Source organism: Gastrolobium bilobum, unplaced genomic scaffold (assembly GCF_033153095.1).
Source record: "Gastrolobium bilobum isolate Gb01-03AN ecotype WA unplaced genomic scaffold, APGP_CSIRO_Gbil_v1 utg17648, whole genome shotgun sequence".
NCBI lineage: Eukaryota > Viridiplantae > Streptophyta > Magnoliopsida > Fabales > Fabaceae > Gastrolobium > Gastrolobium bilobum.
In genome coordinates this window covers 348,976-363,609 of record NW_026898409.1, presented here as the reverse complement: position 1 = coordinate 363,609, position 14,634 = coordinate 348,976, and the positions used below count along the sequence as shown (strand labels likewise).

Sequence of the window (14,634 nt, the reverse complement as noted above, 5' to 3'; positions counted from 1 at the left end):
TTTCAGAGTTATTATAGTCTTTATAATTATGGGAAAAAAGTTTCCGATGTTACTTTAGATAACTTTATCTAATGTTCATCGAAACGACGTTGTTTTGAGGTTGAAAGGATTAAAAATTAGAATGATAAAGACTATTATAACCCTGAAATAAATTAAAATTACAAAAACACCATGATTTCCGTCCCAAAACGACGTCGTTTCGATGAATATTAGATAAAGTTATCTAAAGTAACTTTAGAAAAAACAAACCCTATAATTATAATTGTTTAATATTTCAATCCCAAAATGACGTCGTTGTGGGAGTAAATGCAGATAACTTATCTACAGTAACTGCAGAAATATTTTTTTGTTTATTTAAACATATTATCAATTTAATACATAAAGTTCCGCACAATTTCATCCACACCCTTTTTTTTGGAAATAAAAAATTAGGAATGACAAATCTTAGGGTTAAATCGTGGTTAATATTAATTTAAAATAATCCCAACCTTCCTTGAACCAAAATGCTAATCCCATATGAAGAACATACTAGACTAATTTTTTTAATTGCATTAGAATGGTGTTTCTTCCCTAAATGATATATTTGAAACCATGTTTATTTGTTTCTCCAACAAATCCATTGATTAACCATCATTGGACTTCTTTCTTTTCACTTGGAAATTGAGGAATTGATAGTGTTCTGAGCTCAATTAGCTGACCAAGAATAGAAGTTCAGTATCCTTGGCTCATACAACTACTACTATACCAATGCTACTATATTAGTAATGTCGTATCAGTGTTGCCATATCAGTGCTGACCCAACAAATATTCCAATATAAGAAACACAACGTTTTACATGAAATGTCCCCCCTCTCTTTACTCTGCACAACAGACATTAATGGCTTAGGCTAACCTTAGTTGATTTGACTCACTCTTTCACACTCGAAGAGCTCAACCATACATATAAATTCTCCCTTCACCATCAACAAACATGTACAATTCGCTAATTGCATGAACTAATATATATACTGTTACTATAGAGAACCACTATAGTCGTAATACACAATCCCCCTCTTATAACACTTAGAAAGCTTTCATAAAACCTTGATTTATATCATTGCTATTAAAAGTACCCCTAAAATTACATGTTATACCCCATGAGGGATACATTTGTGATTCTACCAAAGACAAGAGTTCCGATAAAAAATTCAATTACTAGTAGTCACACTCTTCCGACACCATTTATTTCATTCTAAAACTCAAACTCAAGAACATCAATTAAGAGAACCAACTACTTACCATTTATTGGTTGATATTAGTTGTTATTATTTACAATAAATGAGATCACTACTCACCTCTTAAACATGGGTCCTACCAATGTTATGCAAATCTGAGTGGGACCCACAAACCGAAGAAGAATAAGACGTCGTCGTCCACCACCACCTCTCAATGATACATAACACATGCCCATGCATTATTTCATTTACATAGCTAGCTGGCATAAGCTCCATTCATTCTCATCCTACCACACGTGGCAACTATTACCTGTATTACCTGTCGGCACGTCACATCCACCCTACGATCAAACCCTACCTCAAATCAACGGTTCCAAAACCTCCCTTGCCCCACACACAACATTGAACTCACACGGGTTCCACGGTGCAAGCACTTGTCTTGGATGCCATTTTTAAGCGTTGAAGAGGCACCCCTTGTTTGTTTATCCGAACGTTGATGCATACGTTGTTTTTTTTAAGATAAAATTATAAACTCTCTCTCTCTGAATTCTACCGAACCAAAGTCCGAAGCTATGGCAGAGCTTCAAACCAAGGCGGAGACAGGCTCGGTTCCGGTTCCTGCTCCGGCTCCGGTGGACCCCGAGCCGCCACTAGCTGAGGCTCCGCCGCTGGCTGAGGCGCCGCCGGTTGACGTCGTTGATAAGAAAGCGGTGGCGCCGCCACCACCTGCACCGATAGCGACAGAGGAAACCAAGGCTCTTGCTCTTGTTGAGAGTGAGAGTGAGTTCAGTTCGTTCATGTTCAAATTTCCAAACTTTTGTTGGTTATAAATTATGGGTTGCCATCAAAATTCAACTTTTACAAGTACAAGATAGCTTGGTAACTTTAATTGTTGTATTGTGTTGTGGTTGTTTGGTCGATGAGAAAACGTTGGAAAAATGAAGGAGCGCTTATTGTATTTGTTACTTGAGTTTTTGTTTTTGTTTTTTGTGTTATTTTCCTTTTCTGTTTCATCAAGGGTTTTTGGTGCTTGATTTGCGTTGTTTGCTCAGTTTAATTTTCATTCATATTCAAGCTTTCTTTGCTGTACTGCTTTGTGCTTTTATCGGATGCTGATTGTTTTCCAGGAAAATAATCATGGGTTGTCATCAAAATTGCAGCTTTACGTGGTTGCTTTGTCTGATTTTGGTTAATACTGTAGAGTGTGATGTTTTGACCGTTCTTAATTTCTGTTTGGTTGCTGAGAAAGGGTTGGAAAATGGTAAGTGAAAGGAGAGCGAACTAAGGTTCTTGGTTTTTAATAAATATTAGCTTATAAGGCCAACTTCCTATTTTAAGTAAGTATTATTGCATAATTTGCATTAGTGAAGTTTTTTTCTTTCTTTTTTCTGATTTATATTCTATTATCCTGTTCTCTCTTTCATCAAATTTTTTTAATGGGATTCTTTTGATTTTCCATTTTCATTGTTCCTTGGAGAGCGTTTAAGGATATGAATCGGAAAAATTTTAAGTAAAAGTTGTCGTTTTGTAGTTTCTTCTAATAATTCATTTTCCCTCTTTTCTATGTTCTATTTTCATAACTCTGACCAGTGATCTTCTAGGCATGCCTCTCAATTATTAGATACGTATGCTTTCTATGATGTGTCTTCTTAATGGGGCCACCGCACTTTCTTTGGCAAAAGTTGTTTCAGCTCTTTCTTTGGTGATTATTGTGGCAGCATAATTGATTATCTAGCTAGCTGTTGTTTTATGAGGGTCAACTAACTGTATTTATAATCCTTTATTGTAATAATTTCATTTATACATATCCAATTAGGTTTAACTACTATAGCAATTTTCTTTCAACAAAGCATGTTACATCATTTCTTGTTCTATACGTCAATATATAAATAATTTCTCCCCTGTCCCAATAAAGTGAATTTCATTAGGCCCTCAACGTGATCATTAAATATTGTCCCATATGTTGTGATGAAAGTTCTTTGTCCACTGTGGCAAATGATGCTTTGATTTATAGGAAAAGTGAAAACAGGTTGTCTTTAATTTATTGCATATAATAAGAAAGTGGACATCCTAATTAGAATCCAATGATTAAAGAAAGCCTGCATTATTTACCATCGATGCAGTTACCCTTGAGATCATTGCTTTTCTTTACTGTTTTTCTTTTGATCTACAGAGATACCCGATCCTGTAAAAAAGAAAGCCTCAGCAGGATCACTTGATAGAGGTTAGTATTGATTTTTCTCATATTTCAGTTTACATTGTCTAACTTATTAATATTTGATCTTGTTCATATAGTATTTGCACTTAATATTTGGTGCTATTTGTTTCATAGCCACTTAAATTAGTCAATTTGAGAACTATCATGTCAGGTTTGTGCACCATCTAGTCTCTTGACACACTGCAAAAATATGCATGGATTTCTAGCTGACACATCTCTATGTCTTCCTTGATAACATGAATATGTGCTCATACTAACTTGTGTTATGAAACCTCTCTTTGTTCACCAATCAATTTTTCTGGATGGCATAGATCTTCCTAAACTAGTGACTTTTGTCCTTCTATGGTCTACAGATATTGCTCTTGCAGAAATAGAGAAAGAGAAAAGGTTTTCTAATGTGAAGGCATGGGAAGAAAGTGAAAAATCCAAAGCTGAGAATAAGTAAGACTTTATTTTAATATCGTTTTGCAGTTTGCCATTCTAGGCCTAAGACCAAGTTACATTGCAACGAGAACCCTCACTAGAAAGAACACAATCTATCAAATAAGTACTATGTTAATACAGTTTGCATGACAAAGAATCCTCCCAAATCCAACCCCTTCATAAGTTCATATGCTACAAAACTAGATGAGGCCTCTATTTAAGATATTGTGATTTTGTAATCTGCGGACCAATAGGGCATGGGGTTTCTACAAATTTGAATTGTCATTTGGATTTTTTTTTTTTTTTTTTTTTTTTTGTCTTTATATTCAGTATTTCCTTATAAGAGGGCAAGTCTGGATCAGTGGTAAAAATGTTTTTTTGTGACTAAAAGGTCACGGATTCGAATTCGGGAAAATAGTCTCTTTGCAATTATACAAGGGCAATGTTGCATACAAAGATTGCCCTCATCCCACTCTTGCTAGTCGAGATTTAACGGAGAGTGGTTTTTTTAATGTTCAGTATATCCTATATTTTACAAATTATTCTGTTCTGTTAACAGAGCCGAAAAACAGCTCTCTGCCGTTGCTGCTTGGGAAAACAGCAAGAAAGCAGCTCTTGAAGCTGAGCTGAGAAAAATTGAGGTAATAAACCTTGTTCAGTTATTTGTTGATACGATGACAGTGTTTTTCTATTATCCATGATATCATGCTGCATGTCGGCACACTACACAGCGAAGCACATCTCTTTAAAGGTCTAAACTCTAAATAATATAATCAATATATGAAAGACAAAATAAAGCCAAGGATTTATGTTGTCCTGTGTTACTTGGGATAAGATACATGATAATATGTTTATGTTGACACCAAAAAATGTAGATTTTTTAGCCAAAAAAAAAAAAATTCTCTTTTCTTCACTCTTGTCGCATGCTTACCGGACATTTGGAACATTTAATCCAATCATTCTTTTGCTTTTGTCAAATGGTATCAAATACCTATGGCATCCCTAAACTGAATACTTCTTCATAAAGGATTATGCTTTTATTAATGAAATAAGCCACTAAAGACAGGAACTTACAAAAGTTCATACTTTTTTATATTTGGCATATCCAAGTAAGAGATTATCTATCTCCTTTATGGAAAAAAAATTGATGCTCCAGACCCCACGTGGTCCTTCCATTCAGGGGTGACATTTGAACAAATTTTTCTTTTTCATTTCTCCTCTCTCCTTTCCCCTCAATAGTTGGTGGATTTTGATTGGTCCGGACTAGTGAATAAATGATGGTTCGGGACCATCGAAATTCTTCTCCTCCTTTATGATAAAAATACAAAATAGTAACACCAAACACATGGATCAACTAGTAAGAGATTGTTTCAGCTTAATTAGTGATCTCGAATTCAAGTCTTGGGTACGTAAATGTGTTAAAAACTTGATAGGAAGAGCTTTGCCGCCGTTGTGATCTTGCCTAGCCCAACCAGATTAGTCGATTAGTTAATGAAATGGTGGAGAAATCTCCAAAAAGAATTCAAAGTAGTGTGTTAAAAAAAACTCAATTTAGCAGAAGTTAGAGATGACTTCTACATGGAGGACTCCTTTTTTCTCTGTCATTCCATTCAAAGGATAACTTAAAGAAACCTTTTGTACAGAAGGTTAAGAACACATTTTACTGTTACATGTAAATTGCAAGCACTTATAACATTCAACTTCTAACACCCTCGAATCTGAGCAGGAACAACTGGAGAAAAAGAAAGCAGAATATGGGGAAAAAATGAAAAACAAGATAGCCACAGTTCACAAGCAAGCAGAGGAGAAGAGAGCTATGGTTGAAGCCAAGCGTGGTGAAGAATTTATCAAGGTAGAGGAAGTGGCTGCAAAATACCGTGCAACTGGTACCACTCCAAAGAAGCACCTTGGATGCTTTTAAATTTTTTTCTTCTTCTTCTTCTTCTTTTGGGTGTCTGATGTGTAGCAATAATGAAATTTTGTCTATATTTTTGTTGTTTGTTCTTCATGTTTTTTATGTGTGTAAGAAAAGTATTGAAAAGGGAAAACATACGAAGTTTGTGAGATACAGAACAGCTTGTAGATCCTTTCACTTAGATGAAGTGTTCTATGCTGTTTTTTTTTTTTTCACTACATGACAGTCAAGCAATAGATTTTCTCTCTCTCTTATTATTATTAAGAACTATTCTCTCTTTAGGGAACATGATGACATTTTAAATATTTTTTATTTTTCATTATAAACTAAATGATAAGTGTTTCTTATGTTATAAGATATAATTTAATTTCTTACATACACAAAAAAAAAAAATGTAATTCTCATGTATGGCCATATAAAGAGAAAGAAAAAAAATAAACCTAAAAAAAATGAGTCTAACGAGATGCCTTTTTTCAAAGTTCAAGTGTTTTTGTTCTATATTTTTTTGCAAGTAAAACATAATGAACATACCATCAAAGGGTATAGAGAAACAATTTTTTTTATTTTTTTTTGTAGAGTTTAGGGTCAGAAGGAAAATATTTTTGAGTCTTAAAATAATTGTTAGGCCAAATTATATTGAGTAGATCATGTTTTCCATGCAAACCTAAAATATTTTGTTTCATTTACTGTAATAAAAAAATTGATGCACCAATAATAACACTTTATGAGAAAATAATTCAAAACATAACTTCGGTCAATACGTGGAAGACATGATAATTTTTTAAAATTTAAGACACATGCATATTAACATAATTTTAAGAGAAAAAAAAGAATAGAAAAAAAACGAAACAAAAATTTCAAAAGCATAACATTAAAAAAAATAAAAAATAAAAACTTAAATAGTTTGATAAAACAACAAAAATCTAACAAAGAAACAGTACCTGGCCACATATCCTTTATATATACATACACGTAATGCTGCATAGGGAACATAATAAGAGAGTTTTATTCTAAGAAGCTCATGTCATTGTTCATAGGAAAATCTAACAAGAGCTGTAATGCAGTGTCAGATGAGTCTTCTAGGTCATTAGAGCTTGATGAATCAGAGCCATGAATCACACCTGCATCAAATGACTGGGAGTTTCTCCACTCCAAATCTTCTATTATCACATTACTTGCTGGGGTTGAGGATCCAACTGTGTTGGAAGCCAAATCTTTTGAAATGGCAAAAAATGAACCACACATGTTGGAAGATGATGATCTTGGAGAAATGGGACTTTGGCAGCTTTTAGTTTTGTCATCTGATTTGTGAACACTACGAAAAGATTCTCCAACTTCAGAGTTCCATATGCGTAGGAAATAGTCAGAATCAGTAGTTTTGTTAGCAAAAAGGGAAGGATTGTTGAACAATGATGACTCCCTTGAGAGTCTTGCTTCTGCTTCAAGTCTTGCACTCTCCCACTGAGCCATGTGGCGTGTGGATATAGATGCATGTGCCTTGTCTATTGGATAATGTGAAGAGGACACTGGCTCATGGGTTTGGGGGTCAAGTCCCATGCATATTAGACGTTTCTTCAAGTGTGTGTTCCATAAATTCTTGATCTCATTGTCTGTTCTTCCTGGTAGCTGAGAGGCTATAGCAGCCCATCTGTTAATTGTTTCATTTGTTGGAAACTGTTATTAACAAGATATAAAGGCACTCAAATTTGAAAAATAATAATTGGAGCCCCCCATTGTGTGTGTTGAGATATATAGTCCTACATTGGTTAGTTGTATGTACAACTAATGTGAAGTTTATAAGGTCTTGGACACTCCCACCCTTTGAGCTAGCTTTTGGGATGGTGTATCCCAAATTTCTTTACAGTATGATAACTATGGTCTCAAAGTCTTTCATTAGTCAAGAAACACATGGCTCTGAAACTATATAAAGGACTATCTTCTTTTTTCCAAAAGTAGCCTAATAATCAGAAAGGAGAATGGATCTTCTCATGTCTTAATTTAATATGATTATGTCATGCGGAAGATCTCAATTATTCATTTACAGACCAACAATCACCGTTGAAGTCACAATTTCCATTTTCTCATTTTATGAACTTCATTGAAATTGTCATGATTGATCTATAAATGAATGGACATGACATGGTCATATTAAAATAAGACATGAGATGATCGATTCCCATCACGAATAGAAATTTAACACATTTGCTTGCACCAATTGAGTTTTGGACTACATTTTCACAAATAAATAAAATGGGTTTGAGAGTCATGAGACAAAGGAATTAGACCCCTCTAAAGTGTACTCTCGGTAACACTTCTCTACCGAGGGAAAGTATAAGTTGAAAATGAAATCAGTTAAGTACCTATTTCCAAGCATGCCATGAAGCTGTATGACTAGTTTTTCTTCCTCAAGAGTAAAAGGGCCACGTTTAATATCAGGTCTGAGGTAGTTCGTCCACCTTAGCCTGCAACTCTTACCACATCGAAGAAGACCTGAAAGAAAAGAAAAATTTATAATCATTGGAAACAGCAAGGGAATGTGTATCAAGTTGAAAGTTATATGGCCAATTATTATTTAGTTGTTTGACAATAATTCGAAGGAAATACAAGAACAAAATCTTTATGTGAAGATAAATCTCCAAATGGATGAGTGGTTTGGGGTTTGGCACTTGGCTAGCTTATTTGCTACAAAATCTAATGAAAATGAAGGTAAAGTTTTGGTTTAGACTATAAACAGAACATGAGAAGAACAACAGAAAAACATAACCTGGTACTAGAAAACATTATGGTTATGTATTCGTAATAATATACTCCATGTAAGGCAGTAAACATTTCTTCTACTTCAAATTAATTACCTTTTAACTTTAACTAAGGACTTGAAAAAGAGGAGAGGGTGAAAAGAGTTCTTCACTTAACTTGATTAAGTGTAGTTAAATCAGCATGTGTTACAAAAGCAGCCAAGTACCATGAATATAAACATAAGCCCAAAGATAGGAACTTTCTCTTGCCCTTTAACCCACTATAGTCCTAATAACTTGGTGAGTAAAGTACAAACCATTAAAGGGAAACAAAAATCATCCAAGACATTTGTTAACAAGCATCACAGCAGTTTCAAAGAAAAGTTGCTCTAAGTAAACTGAAAATTTACCAGCATAATTAAGAAATATATGCTTCATAACAATGGAAAGTTGGCTTCAAAAGCAGCATTTTTATTGCTTTCTGGATGAAACAGAATCAAGGAAACTTTTGTTTCAAAGAGAGAAAAGTGATTGGAGAAGTATAGTTTGAAGACACAAGTACTGACATAAGGACCACCAGCTAGAGAAAGATAAAAACATCAAAACCTGCTAACTTGGGAAGAGAACGCCAGCTTCCATGACCACCATTCTTCTTTATATAATTGACTAGAACCTCATCCTCTTCAGCTGTCCATGGACCTTTCTTCAAGCCCATCTTTTCACAACAAGGTGTCCTTCCCATTCTTTATCCAATTCTCAACAACACCCACCACAGTATATCAACAAAGTAAAGATCATAAACTGTAACAACTTTTTAAATTTCACACCTTTAGAACAATTCTGCTGTTTATTTCTAACACTTCAAAAGACTCATGAGGACACTAGAAGCCTCAAAGTGAGCATGGCACAGATAGGGAAGGATTTAAACGTTTGAAAAAGTTGCATTGCCTTTATCTGAGGCTATTTGAGGAGACATTATTAATTGATAGGGGCTTGCAAGGACTATATGTGAGTTTCAAGCAGGCTATATGCAATAAATGTGTACAGTACCATTGAGAGGAAAATTTTGCACAAACAATGAACGAGAGATAAAAAGCATGCGTCCTATATTTGAGGTTTTAGATTTGCACAGAAATGGCATCAGAGAGAAAAGCAGATGCAGTGAATATGATAGTGACTGCATTAATGGCAGAGTCAAGAAAAAGAAAATTAAATAAAAAGAAAAAAGAAAGCAAGTGTTGGATTGAGCAATGAACATCAACCAACACATACATTATGACACGCTGAGATGTCAAAGGGAAGAAGGACTGAGAGGAAAAGAAGCATTAATGGAAGTTGCATTTAATGGCTTGCAGTGTACGGATACTCCGACCACATGTTTTTTATATCAAAGAAATGAATGAGAAAACTATTTTTTGGTCATGTTTCTCATGGCAAACAATTAACAACTAAAAATAATTTTCATTGACAAGAAATAACTAAGGTGGTGTTTGGTTTACGAAAGGGTGCATTTTATAAAACTAGAAGACAAGAGGGAATTATAATAACAAGGTTTAAAAAACAGAATTAAATAGGTATGTTCTTCTCCCTTCTATGTGATTATATGATGTTGTTATAGTTACTTGTATCTACTTATATGGAAACAATTCATGGATTCAGAGTTTATCAGTTAATCTTCATCTGATATTAATCTTCTATTTTGATGAGTTAATCGATTTTCATATCTGCAATTCCTCACTTTGTTTGCATTTAGTAGCTACCATTACAGATACAAATTTCTTTTAGTAAATTATAACACCCTTTAAATCTTAAAGTTTGAGCTAATAAATACGATGAATAAACTGCTTTTTTTATTGTCGGGATATTTGAGTGTGATAAGTCTCACATTAGTTGGTAATATACTAAGTCAAGTGTATATAAGTGGGAGGACCCATGAACTCAATGCCTTAAAGTTTTGGGTTAAGATGTGATATCGAATCCACTTGTTACGGTTGGACTAGCTTAGCCCATTGGTGGTAGTCTCTCATCACGGGCTTGCCCCTGGACCCTGATAGTGGTATTAGAGCCGGGTTCGGATCGAGCTAGCCTGATGATTGGTTAAGAGGTAGGTTGAGTACTTTGGCCATAAGGTGGTATGTGATTGAGGAAGAGATATCAATGTTGAGTTTCACTTCACACTTGAGGTGGAGATTGTTGGGATATTTAAGTGTGATGAGTTTCACATTGGTTGGTAATGTGCTAAGTCAAATGTATATAAGTGGAAGGACCCATGAACCCAATGCCTTAAAATTTTGGGTTAAGATGTGGTGTCGAACTCACTTGATACGATTGGTGTAGCTTAGCCCATTGATGGTGGTCCCTCGTCATGGGCTCCTCCCTGACCCGTCTGACAGTGGTATCAGAGTCGGGTTTGGCTCCGACTAGTTGGGTCTTTGGCTAGGAGGCGGGTTGAGTACTTGGACCCTTGGGTACTCGGTTGAGGGGGAGCATATCAATAGTGGGTTTCACACTTGAGGGAGAGATGTGATGAGTCTCATATTAGTTGGTAATTGGTTAAGTGAATTCCATATAAGTGGGAGGACCTATAAACCCAATACCTTAAGGTTTCGGGTTGTGACATGGTGTTGGACCCCACATTGGTTGGTGATATGCTAAGTCAAGTGTATAGCACTGTCAGACGAGTCCAGGAGAAAACCCGTGACAAGGAACCACCACCAATGGGCGACTCTGATACCATTGTTAGGTAGGTTCAGGGGAAGCCCGTGACAAGGGACCACTATCAATGGGATAAGTTACTTCAACTATAGCAAGTGGATTTAAGACAATAGATTCATGGATCTTTTCACTAATGTACATTCATTTAACCTATTATTAACCAATACAAGACTAATCATACTTGATTAACCCAATCCCCGTCAAGCTCTAAAATAATCTAGTTAAAGCTTGAGATAAATAACATTTTCAAGTCAAGTGCCAGCTACATCTGTAGTTGTGCAGTTTATGACAATGCTAAGATAATTTTGCAAAGTGAACATCATTCTGCAAAGTCACTTTTGTAAATAACATTGTTTGCAATAAGTTTGAAAAGTCAATTATAGGAGAGCTTTGCTAATGATATGATTCTATTGGACACCAATCGAATTAGTCAAATAATTAATGAAGCAATAAACAATAATAAAAAAAATCAATTATACACTAGTTAAATTTTTGTGAAATTTTGCATCAGAAATACTTATGCCAAAATTTAACAAAATATTAATAGCTATTTAACTGAGTTATTATTTGGCACACATGTAGAAAAAACTTTATGGTGAAAAGCAGAAGGCTGGGGTGGAGCCTAGAAAACAGAAAATTCAACAGATGGTCAAATAAATCGACTCATTGTAACAGTGCAATGCTCATCTTCGGGTAATAAATGCAACATTGCCTGAAGGATTTTTATTATACTTTTTAATAAATTAGAAGTGCAACAGTGAAGATGGGGATCATCATATAGAACATACTTATTTATCAATATTAACATCAACATCAAATGCATCTTTAATCCAAATTAATTGAATTGGTGATAGATAAATTCAATGATAAATAAGAGAAGATTAAAAAAATAAAAAAAAATAAATAAATAATAAAATAAGATAAAAATACAAATAAAAATAAACTAAAATAAAAAATAAATACAAAAATAAAAAAAAAATAGGGAAAGGAGGAAATAAGATAAAAGACAAGAAGGAGAAAAGAAAGAGAGGGAGGGATTGAAGAGGAAAATGACTAAAAAGAGAACATCTGGAACATAGAAATAACAGCGGATTTAACCTTCCCCATGCTTATAGCTTTTCTCCATTCCGTCCTAAGACACACTGGCCGCCAATCTATATCTCACTCCATTAAGTCTTGTTTAACTACCTTTTCCTAGGTAAGCTTCAGTCTACCTCTACTCCTCTTTGTGTCGAGCTCTTGGTAACAAACTTTTGTTCCTACAGGATCATCCAGGGATCGTCTCATTACGTGCCCAAACCAACTCAATTTATGTTCCGTCATCTTTTCCGTTACCGTACTACTTCTACCTTTCGTCGAATATCTTCATTTCTTATCTTATCAATCCTCGTATAACCACACATCCACCTTAACATCCTCATTTTTGTTAGTCTCATTTTATGCTCGTGTTGCCTATGTGCTGGCCAACATTCAGCTCCATATAACATTGCAGGCCTTATTGTTGTCCTATAGAATTTTCCTTTTAGCTTAAGTGGAATTTTGCAGTCACACAGAAACTCAGATGCACTCCTCCATTTCATCCTATGATTTACATCCTTATCAATCTCACCACCTTTTTGCAAAATTGATCTCAGGTATCTAAAAGCATTTTTCTTGGGTACCTAATAGAACATACTTATTTATATTTTATGAAATATATTTACAATCTGTATTATTCGAAACAATCAGTATTATTCAAAACAATCAGTATTGTCCAATATCTTGTATAAAGAATCAAGAGGATTATGAGTGATAGTTTATAAAATTATCATTTCTCAATTAAGTTTGAACCAGCCGAAAAGTAATAAATTGACACTAGGAATTGTTCTAGATTCTAAGTGCTTGAGGAGTATCAAAATACAGGGACAATGACCGTACTGCCATTTTTTAGGCAAAATTTTATCTGATTGCCACTTCTGAAAAAAAATTGTCAAAATGCCACGCCTGAATCTCGCTGGTCTGACAAGCGGGAATGGACTGGACACGTGTCAGCGTCTGAATGGTGAACCATTCTCGCTGGGCTGCTCAGCTAGAATGACAGAATGCTGACACGTGACAAAAGCACAGGCATTCTCTAGATGTCTGTACTTTTGTCACGTGTCAGTATTCTGTCATTCTAGCTGGGCAGCCCAGCGAGAATGGTTCACCATTCAGACGCTGACACGTGTCCAGTCCATTCCCACTTGTCAGACCAGCGGGATTCAGGCGTGAGATTTTGGCAAAATTTTTTTTAAAAGTGGCAATCAGATAAATTTTTATTAAAGGAGTGACAATATGGTCAATGTCCCCAAAATACATCCATGATCATCAAAAAATACGAAGCATATATCACTTCAGCAACAATCATGTGAACATCCTCATGTATTAAAAAACAAGAGATAACTAAGCAAATCCTTCAACTTTTATAGAACATATCAAATTCCTTGCCTTAAAGAAATTATGGATAAACCAGGATCATCAACCGTGTAGCATAATATGAACAGCAGATGTTGGGATTTCAACGACAAAGTCTATCTCCAATCTACAAAGGGAACCTTCAATAGCTGAGCAAATAGCATGACAGCATTAAAACTTCTGTCAAAAGTCATAAAGAGAGATATAGACCAAATAAAATGTTGAACATTATCCTATATTAAGAAATAAAATAAAATACAAAACATAATCTTATATTAAAAAGTGGAAGGATCGGTTTACAAACTTTTTTTGAAAATTATTACAAATTACACTATGTTCTTCCGAGAGAACATAGTGTAATCAATGTTCTCCCGGGAGAACATAGTGTAATTTGTAAGAGTTTGTAAACAAAAAAGTTTGTAAATATAACTTGTCTCTGTTAAAAAAGATAAAGAACATAATTTGTTAGTAATCCATGTATTAGATATATTTGTTTATTGTTTACTATATTGCTGTAATTGTAGTGTTTATTGTATTGATGTAATTGTAGTAGTAATTACTTAGAGAGCCTAAATACATCAGATCCCTCTCTCTATTCTGTTACAGATTTGTTAAGCTATTAGTTAGTTAGTTCAGAGTTGACTCATTAGCTGAGTCAGCAATCTCACTCTATATATTTGTAGAGTCTTTGTATCTTGTTTCTCAGATTATTCAATACATAGATTCATATTCAAAACTCTCTTCTTCTTCTCTCGCTTTCTTTCTCAACCATGGCTTTCTTACTGAACTCGAATACCATGAATTCAATAAAAGGGAGAAACTATTCTTAACATGGATTATTGAAATTTAATAGAGTCTCATTTATTTAATATCTCTCAAGGGAAGAACAGAGACAATTTTTTTTATGATTTATCATATAAAAATATCGTATGTGAAGATTTGTTGCCCTTAATGGATTATACGCAGGAACATGGTAAAATG

The 14,634-nt window shown here is 34.5% G+C and overlaps 2 protein-coding genes across 3 annotated transcripts; one reads left to right on the top strand and one right to left on the bottom strand.

Moving 5' to 3' along the window:
* The first annotated feature begins 1,649 nt into the window (after positions 1-1,649).
* On the top strand, positions 1,650-6,017 carry LOC133315918 (remorin-like). The gene is made up of 5 exons (XM_061517601.1): positions 1,650-1,994; positions 3,388-3,438; positions 3,786-3,873; positions 4,415-4,496; positions 5,582-6,017. Exons 1-5 carry the CDS (start codon positions 1,787-1,789, stop codon positions 5,774-5,776), a joined length of 624 nt encoding a protein of 207 aa, XP_061373585.1. The 5' UTR covers positions 1,650-1,786; the 3' UTR covers positions 5,777-6,017.
* A 758-nt stretch (positions 6,018-6,775) lies between these two features.
* LOC133315917 (transcription factor MYB17) lies at positions 6,776-9,247 on the bottom strand. Of its 2 annotated transcripts, XM_061517599.1 has the most exons (4): positions 9,112-9,247; positions 8,131-8,260; positions 6,946-7,418; positions 6,776-6,891 (listed from the first exon to the last, which is right to left on the bottom strand). In XM_061517599.1, exons 1-4 carry the CDS (start codon positions 9,245-9,247, stop codon positions 6,776-6,778), a joined length of 855 nt encoding a protein of 284 aa, XP_061373583.1. The 2 variants fall into 2 exon arrangements, with proteins under 2 accessions (XP_061373583.1, XP_061373582.1); XM_061517598.1 differs by having other exon boundaries at positions 6,776-7,418.
* Positions 9,248-14,634: the final 5,387 nt, after the last annotated feature.